This window comes from Glycine max, chromosome 12, assembly GCF_000004515.6.
Source record: "Glycine max cultivar Williams 82 chromosome 12, Glycine_max_v4.0, whole genome shotgun sequence".
NCBI classification, from domain to species: Eukaryota; Viridiplantae; Streptophyta; class Magnoliopsida; order Fabales; family Fabaceae; genus Glycine; species Glycine max.
Window position 1 is genome coordinate 34,604,137 of NC_038248.2, and position 9,528 is coordinate 34,613,664.

Sequence of the window (9,528 nt, forward strand, 5' to 3'; positions counted from 1 at the left end):
TTTATTTTATAAAATAAAATTAATATAACTAATATATATATATATATATATATATATATATATATATATATATATATATTTATAAAATTTAAATTATAACACAAATATTTACTAACAATTTTCATATTCAGTTTTGTTTAAGTGGAAATTCCATTGCCACAAGGCAATAGATGGGAAGGAAATTGCAGCACCTATAATGATTAATTTGACTGTAAAAGAGAAATTCCTTGATCCTCAATCTATGGGTGTTGGTGGGACAGTACTTAACTAGAAATTTTGTTGGTGTCATTTATGTAAACTAAATATTAACACGATAGTATCTCATAAGATAGGATTAATATGAACTATTGAAATAATATCGCAACATTAGTTAGTAAAGAGTATACATTTTCTTTAAAAAATTATATTATCATTTAATTGTAAATTATCATAAATAATAAATTTATCTTTTCTAATAATTTTCTTTTCTTAAAAGTCATTCTTATCATGATTTTTTTATTAAATGATAATATAAAATCTTTTATACTAATAATTCATAAAATTTAAAGTTAATATTTTGTAAAATCAAACTCTAGCATTTATATATTCTTAAATTGTATATAAAAAATGCCTTTCATCAAATAAAAAAATCATAACTGTAAATTTTAAAACTCAACTTCATCAAAATTAACTATGAACGAAATTAGATTAGAGGAATAGGACGAGCCATGTACACAATACATCCCTTCCTCAAATTAAGATTTCTTATTTTTATATATCTATGGTTATCTTTTACACCGATTATATTTTAAATATTATCATTAATATTTTACTAATTCAATGACCCCCGATCAAATGATGCATATATCATATATGAAACCCGACAAAGATTCACAATAGAAAAAAATGTTATTAGATTCATTTAGTTTATTAGTTAAATCAATCTCACACAGAATAATGTGTTTTAGTGTAAAATTTGACTAAAATTAATTTAAACATATATTTTCAATCAGATTGAACTATGTAAAATTAAATTTATCAGAATTAAGTCTAACAAAATCTAAAACTTAATCCACATCGCATAAATACACTATCCATGACGCCAATAAATGGCAGAGCATGGCTTGAACTGATTACCACAGTTTTCCTGTGTGCTCACAGTCACCACACTATACTCAAAATTTGCCAGAACTAGTGACGTGTAGACGCGACAACAACTAAAAGAATAGCAAATTCGCTCATGGGGAACCAAATCTGGGTTAATTAATAATTAATATTAGAATAGCAATTGTCCATTATACAGGAAAAATCATTATTTTCTACACATGGGCATCGAAAACAAGGACGCCAATATTGTTTGAATTTTCAGTTCATATTAGCATCTCTAACAACAGAGTAATAACTGTGTCCTTCAACATCTCATATCTAAAAACAATATCTCAGATGCCATGACATGCCACACCATATTAAGCAAATATACCAAGAGGACCTGTCTTATTTGATGCAGTATCCAATCCATGTTCAGCATTTCGAATTCCTGTGATCCAAACCCTGCAAAACAGACCTTTAAGTCACAAAGAGGAAGGAACAGTTACACTTGCACATACAAAAGTATCTTCCGGGTCATCTAAGGCAACCACATCCTATACATAATTTCATTATTTTTCTTTCTCCCACCTTCTACTATCTTTGTTGTTTGAATCCGTCAGAATTGTCAATCTTTTTGCTGTCTTCATGAACTCACTGCAGGAAAACAAAACCCCAATAAAACATAAGACTCCTTCCAAGAAAATATCCATGTAGAAAGAAAAACCATGAACAAGAAATGGAGTGGTACCTGAAGGGTTCCTCTCCAGTTTGCTTAAGAGCACCAGCTGCGTCACGGTAGAGAACATGACTCAACATCTCAGACCTTTCTATTCCAAACATGTTAGCCAGTCTCATGTACAACTCTTCATATGAACCAAGACAGGACAAGTCAAGGGTCCGTCCCACATCCTCTGACTCTATGAAAACCTTGCAATGACTGGTATCCGAACCAACTTGCCAAGAGAACTCGGTGGTAGAAGATGACTTTCCGGGTGAAACTGAAGACTGGGAGTCACTAAGAAATCCCTTCTCCTTCTTCTCCTTATTCTCATCATCCGTCACAGTAAAATTTTGAGACAACACATCACTAGAAGATCTAGAGATTTGTTGCTCGGTGAGTATCGGTTGACCGAAAAGCAAAAATTGGTGTCTCTTCACATGATCAGATTTCTCCAAACTCTTGTTAGAATTTCCCATGGTCAGCAAGCATGATAGACTTTCTTTACTCTTACCATGGTTGGTGATGTTGCCATTACAAATCCCAGTGTGCAAATTAAGCTGGTGGACGTTAGTCGGAAGCAACCCCAACTGCAGCTTATTGTTAAGGTGGAGATCTGATAAAGATATTCCAATTTGAGCATGCCTGGCTCCCTGTATGCCTGCAGGAGCATTATCAGATAGACAACACAAGGGGCTGCTAGTGCTAGACCCAAAGGGGTTGCCTGAAAATGATGGTATCGGAAATTGAAAGTCAAGGGGAAACTCTGGGTGTTGTGGAAACCTAAGCTTCTTCCTTGGTGGAGAGAAGGGTGCCAGATGGATGATTGGCACGTTTGATACCAACTCAACCAACCATGGGCTTACTCGCTTCACATTATGTAGCAAATCTGGCTCATCCCAAGTAACCTGTTGCGCCAAGATCAACAAGGTTGCATCATAAGCTTGTCCACAACATTAATCTTATCTCAACTATGGCTTGAATACAATCAGAAACATCTCCCCAATAAAATAAAAAACGAAAAAAAACTTAAATGCAGTTATGGTGTTGTTCTCCAATCAAAATTAAAATTTTACCACAGTAATCTATGTTCACCTTAAATACAAGTGTTTATTACATAGATTGCCGAGTTGAAAATTAAAAGCACTTATATAAATTAGTCCAAGTTTTATCCTAAAAAATTTACAATTGAAACTTTCTAATAGGAATATTTGCATAGAAATTGCAAGATAAGCATGAAATTCAGGAATCGAGAGCAGCAAGTGAATTAGTCTAGTACTTACAACCACCCCGACCCAAAATTGTTTTAAAAGAATACATGATTAAAAATCCTTCTTATAGATCAACTTGGTTGAAGAATTTTGTCAAGAGACCTTCATATTAACAAGGCTGAAATGTTATTACGGAATATGAAGAAATAGCAAGAAATATAAGGTTAGTTGGACGAAGGAAAAACTCACAAGTGGATCCTTCCTAAGATGAAGAAATAGTGTGTACCTGAAGAAGCCTCCAGGGTGAATTAGGCCAGCGGATAGGATCAAGAAGCTGAACAGAAGCAATAGTCCCCATGAACCAGCTTATCCTGGAAGAGTCCTCAGTCTCAAAGGGCATCTTGAACCTCATCCCAGAGGACCACTGAATCCTCATAGCCCCTCTCACAGCAGAAGTCCTAATACAAAACTCTGGAGTATTAGCCCGAGGATAGTAAACTACCTCAAAAGGTTGATTACTAGCAGCCAAAGTAACAGCTTCTCTCACAGACTCACCACTCACCTTCGGCCTCCCACTCCTCACCACCTTACTCTCCTCCCTCAAAAAACCCGAAAAGGCCCCGTAAGGCCCAGGCCCAGGCCCAAGCCCAAGCCCAGGCCCAGGCCCAAGCCCACCACCAGAACTACTCCACCCGCACGGCCCCTCGGCCCCACCAACTCCCCCTCTCTTGGCCCTACGAATCCCCACGCAAAGATCCCCATTCTCGGCCCGAAGAAACACGATAGAATCACCCGCCACGAGTTTCTTCTGGTTCACGAAACTGCTCCACCCGGTGGTCAGCAAGTGCCGACGTGGCGTCCCTCGGTAAATGTGCCGGAACTTCCACACCTCGCCGTGCACGTCCTTCGCGATCACCGTCTGCACCGGCGGCTCAGCCGAGTAATCCAGCCGCGGGAATATCGTCTCCGCGCAGTACCTCGGAACGGAAAACCCGCCGCCGTTGTTCGCGTCGGACTGAGTTAACGTCTTCGCGAACGACGCGGGCTTCTCCGACCCCTCCGCGCCGTTACCGTCGCTGTCTTCGTAGTCGAGCTCGGAGTTTCTTAGAGGAACCATCCGCAGCCTGGCGAAGACCTCGTCGGTTTCGGGGTCGGCGAGGAACTTCACAGCTGCCACGCAGCACAGAATGAGCGGCGGAATCGGAATCCTCGCCGCTCCGAAATCGACGTTGGACTGCGCATGTTCCGCGTGTCCCTGCGGGAAATAAAACACTTTGGAGTTCACCGGCGGCATCTGAACCATGCCGCCGGCGCACGCGTGCCACAGCTGCGGATCCAAACTCTTGTCTGTTTCCTTCATTGCACCGGCACAAACCAAAACTGATGATGATTCAATTGAAACCTGTTTATTGATGCCCTTATGTTTTCTGTTATATCAAAAGGTTGAGTTGAGTCACATGTCTACAAACAACACAAGACCTCACCTGAATTTCTTTTGCTTCTGATTATCTTTCGCTCAGATCTCAAGAGAAAGAAGAAGAAAAAGAGAGGGACAACTTTTTCTCTTACACACAAAGGAGACACACACTCTCCCGAGTCTATAAACAATTGAAATAGAAACAAACGTAGTATTAATTTATTTGAAGAAGATGAATGGAATTGTTTTTAATATTGTAGGGTTATTATTATAATGATAAATAAATTATGATGACATGACATGATGCAATAAAGATAAAACAGAGATAGAGGATCACCATTATAGTATTATGTGTCACGGTATGGTGTCAGAAAGAAAAATATCGCGAAATAAAGGGAAAAGGGTGTGATGGGGGTGGGGTGAAGTGAAAATTAACTGGAGTTATTCATTATATTATTATGGCACTGTTAACTACAAACTAAACTCAACTCAACAACATCCCTACTTCTTCTGACTGTGCCTGCAATAAAGTCATGAGCTGACAAAATAACGCATTTTGACATTTTACTTTCTGAAATAAAATACATGCAAACTTGTCTCTTCTCTTCTTTACTCTCTCTGGACTCTTGGCTTTAACTAGATAATATCAAGACCTTGCCATGTAACCAAATACGGAAAAAGGTAATTCCAAGACTCACTTAACGCGTACATGACACGCCTCATAAGGGTCGTGAGGAAGCACGCCATGGAAGTCAGGTCCTCGACTTTATGAGACTATACTAGTATCAATCACTCTCTAATTTATCTTTTTTTTTTAATTATATTATTATATCACAAATAATGTTATTCTTATGTAGTCTTCTTCTTCTTCTTTTTTCACTAGATGTCAAATAAGTAAAGTGTCTACTGGTTATTTTTGTTTCATCTATATGAGTCTAATCTACACTTGCACTGCCCCCACAAATAATATAAAAAGGTAAAACATATTAAATAAATGAAAGAAGAAACTACTAGAAAGCGATTAATGTGGGCCTCTTGCTCTTTGGCATGGGCTAGTTGTTTCACTTGTCCGTTGTATCAGTCATGAAGAGGGAAGTATTAGAGTATTACTACTAAGCATGAACGACACAAACCCCTTTTTTTGTATGAACATTTCCAATTTTCTATGCTCAAGAGCTTTAATTATGTTCCATATCTGGAATTAATCAAACAAATATGAAATTTCCAACAAACCAAAATATTGGTGAAATGGTTCAATTTGTTGTCTTTCATTTTGTGAGATAGATATATAATCAAAATGGTGAAGGATAGAGTAGATGTCGCTTGTGAAAACTGAAAAGGACATTGATCACTGCAAGCAAGATGGGGATGTCCACATGGTGAAGGGTAGCTTTTTGTCTATTGGGGGAGTGATTGTGTTGTGCTAATAAAACGCCACCCTCGCTCATGCCAAGATATGGCTCTCGAAGACCTCGTTTGGTTATGAGTTATGACAAAGAATAAGGACACGGAAAGTTTCTCTTGTTCTTTTCTTGCCGACTCTAGGACACCCCATTTCTTTATGCCCCTATTGACTTTATACAAAAATTAACAAACAAATACTGATATATAGTACTTATAACTTATATTACAATTGTTGGATCTAGAACATTAATCTACACCCATCAAGCAATAAAAACTTGAATCTATATATTATGAAATTACACATAGACAGAATTATCTCTTTCTCTCTAATAACAATAACCCTACAAATTAAATTCCTCCATGTATACACACACAAAATACTTCATTTCCCATCACAACTACAAAATCATGTCGTACATGCGTATCAATATAACATTAATTCTTGATTGTGATCACATATCAAATCAATGGGGCTTGAACTGAAGGCAAAAAAATCTCGGGAAATAGAAAAAAGGTTATAAGTAGGCACAAGGGGACAAAAGCAATAGGTACAACCACAAAGGAAACCACCAGCACGTACGATACATAGCCGATTTCAGCAAGCATATTGTCAGGGCATAATGTATGTATATAGTCATAGTCAAATAGGGTATAGCATCATCCTGTAAGAGTTAAAAGGAATAACTTTCCACACTGCTGCGGCAAAAGCATAGGAATCAATCACACTATAATAACTTGGCCTTACTACAAACAAGTTGTTCAAATAAAAATAAAAATAAGTTGTTTAGGTGAACCGACAACGTCGTTACTCGTTAGTACCAGCCTGGATGTAACCTTATTAATCTATTCTATTCAATCAGGGTCAATAGTTATTATTAATAATGTTTAAATGTCCATTTAAACAAGTTTAATATACGCTAGCTTTTGTATTTATATAAGGAGAAAGAACAATAACAACAACATATGGGGATAATTATGAGCAAAAGGTAAATAAAAAAGGTTGATAAATCGGCCAAAAAGATGTGGTTCGTAAAAGAATAGGATTGGTTGGTCAAGAATCAACATTGATACCGACACACAACGTCGAGACAATCAAGACAAGAAGATGAAATGGTAGACGCATGGAAAAAACAATCAATGTGTACAGAAATGTTGGGATAATAATTTTAAGAATTGAATTGCATAGTTAGCCACCCCTGGCCCCTCAAATCAATCTCATTCTTATCTTGGGCTCAAAGGCCATAAATTGAACAATTGTCCCATTTTTGCCGTCCCACACTAGTAGCTCACTACATTCATTTCAAAGAAACTTATTACTAGTAATTCAGTGATTTAACAGTGCCCTTTTTTTCTCTATCATGTGGGAATTGCTAGCTTATATTTTTTGGTATGATAACTCAAATGCATTTAGTACAATTATATATCTAAAACATAAACTTAAAATTATTGACTAAATTAGAATAATTTTATACAAATTAATTCACGCTATTATTAGTAGTAGTTGCCTGCTTTTCTTATAGTCTTTCACCTTTTTAGCTTTTAGAAAAAATGATCAGGCCATCTGGACTTCACTAGTTTAATTAATTTCTTGATAAACCTGTCTCCTCCTAATCCAATAAACCCTTGTCCTGTGTTATGGCTAAGTGAGGTGCTCCATTAAAAAATCAGATGCATCTGAAAAGGTAAAAGAGAATCCAGTATTGTAGTTAAGTGCAAGAGAGAAATGGGACCCAATACCCAATGGGATAGGGTCCCGAGAAATTGACAAAAGAGCATAAGTTTTGCCATTGTATTTGTTTGTGAGAGGGTCCAAAACAATATGGCAAGATGAAGAAAATAAAAGAAAGTAAAGCAAAGGCAGAGCCAAAAAAGGGAGTCGCTGTCCTCTCCCTCTGATGTGTTCTCAGTCTGACAACGATAATTGATGATAAGGCTTTGAGTGCATCAATTTATCTATAGCCAGCCATCTCCACGTTTATGTCCATTGTCAACTCCACATTATTATTTACGATCGATGGATCAGTTCCCCATTCCACCCAACTATTTCTTTTCTCTTTAATTTGCACGTAATCAAGATGGATAAAGGATTAATTCAACAAATTAAGGTAGTATTACACTATTACTAAGTGGATTTGATTAGTCTTGAAGTATAAAAGAACATACACATACAATACAGTAATAGTACAAAATCATGTTTTTTATATAATTTGATATATTATTTCTAAGGAATTTAAATAATTTAGGGAGAATCTTGGGTGGATGTTGTTGCACGATGAGTTGTGGTGGCATTGATATTAATATGGAAAAAAGAGATAAAGTTACGTTAAAAAGTGGGAATTACTTATACAAATAATGATTACATAATAAAATAAAAAGTGAAAGTCACACGCATGTATATTGATATTGAAAACGAAAGAAAATAATTGATAGTACAAGTTAAGTTTAATTTTGCGACAAGAACCCCAAGGAGCAGGAGGGGGGGTTGACCTGGCATGGGTTGAGGTGGATACGTGTCAGCATCAGAGAAGGGTTATAGCTGTTCCTCGTTGGCAGCGACATTGATGAAGGGACGTAACGTAGCCAGGTGGGTCCCACGAGCATGGTGATGAATGATGATGTGGATGCAGTCTCTCTCAGGAATCTCTGTCGTTGTGTTCTCTCTGTCACAGGAGAGAGAGAGAGAGAGATTCACAAGAAGATAATACAACTCATTCCACCCTAAGTCAAGCAAAGGTTAATCAAAACGGGGGTTCGCGTTTACCCTTTATTATTTCAAAATATAATAATCATAATTTTTTACAGAGATAATTATAGATCATATTAATTTCTTGACAGATGATAATCACTATCTTTTAGAGTATTGCTTATGAAATTAAAAGAATTTTTTTATTGGAAAGTGTAAAATTATATTATTTATATTTTTTTTTACATTCTCTTATAATTTTTATAATAGATATTTTTTCTTTTAATTTTTTAATCAATATCACAACAATACTTGTTAAGAAATTCCTAATTTTTTTTATGTTCTGTTTGACAGAGAGAGAGGAGACAAATATGGTATATAGAAACATAAAAAAAAGTTAAAATAGGTAAAAAAAATAGAATAAAAATTAAAAATATTTGATTGAAGAAAATAAACAGATAAAAGACAAAGAGAGAAATTAAGAGACGAGTGGAAAATGAAAAAGAAAATAGTAGAATGCACTAGTCATGTAAAGATTTTTTTCATTAATTATTAAATTGTCAACCTAAATTTATTGAATTTTATAATAATTATCTTAAAAATTAGAAAAAATTATGTATTATGTGTGTAAAATAGTTTTACATTAAAATAGGTAAAAAAGTTAAAATATGTAAAAAAAATAAAATAAAAATTAAAAATATGTAAAGAGATAAATTAATTCCTCTGTAAATATTTTCCAATAATTTTTAAAATTAATTTCTCTGTAAATCTTTTCCACCAAACAAGCTTACCAACCAAATAGACTGTTATAGTAAATAGTACATGCACTAGTCATGTAAAGAGATTTTCTACATTAATTATTAAATTGTCAACCTAAATTTATTGAATTTTATCTTAAAAATTAGAAAAAATTATGAATTATGTGTGTAAAATAGTTTTACTTTATTATTTAATTACAAACATCATAATGAAAAATTTGTTATCTTTCATAATAATTCTCTAAAAATTATTCCAATGATAATTTCTT

General features: G+C 35.1%; 1 protein-coding gene across 1 annotated transcript; it reads right to left on the reverse strand.

Annotated features, from left to right (window-relative positions):
- Nucleotides 1-1,234: 1,234 nt before the first annotated feature.
- LOC100778135 (auxin response factor 18) lies at nt 1,235-4,675 on the reverse strand. Its single transcript, XM_003540137.5, has 4 exons — nt 3,284-4,675; nt 1,817-2,694; nt 1,657-1,722; nt 1,235-1,530 (listed from the first exon to the last, which is right to left on the reverse strand). Exons 1-4 carry the CDS (start codon nt 4,355-4,357, stop codon nt 1,446-1,448), a joined length of 2,103 nt encoding a protein of 700 aa, XP_003540185.1. The 5' UTR covers nt 4,358-4,675; the 3' UTR covers nt 1,235-1,445.
- Between the last annotated feature and the right edge of the window lie 4,853 nt (nt 4,676-9,528).

Bases quoted from the DNA above. Each gene is read 5' to 3' on its own strand.
- LOC100778135 (XM_003540137.5), bottom strand. From the start codon at position 4,357: ATGAAGGAAACAGACAAGAGTTTGGATCCGCAGCTGTGGCACGCGTGC. The intron at 2,695-3,283 runs GTACACACTATT...TTGGCGCAACAG, and splicing joins CACCCTGGAGGCTTCTTCAG to GTTACTTGGGATGAGCCAGA. The intron at 1,723-1,816 runs GTACCACTCCAT...GTTTTCCTGCAG, and splicing joins ACTGGAGAGGAACCCTTCAG to TGAGTTCATGAAGACAGCAA.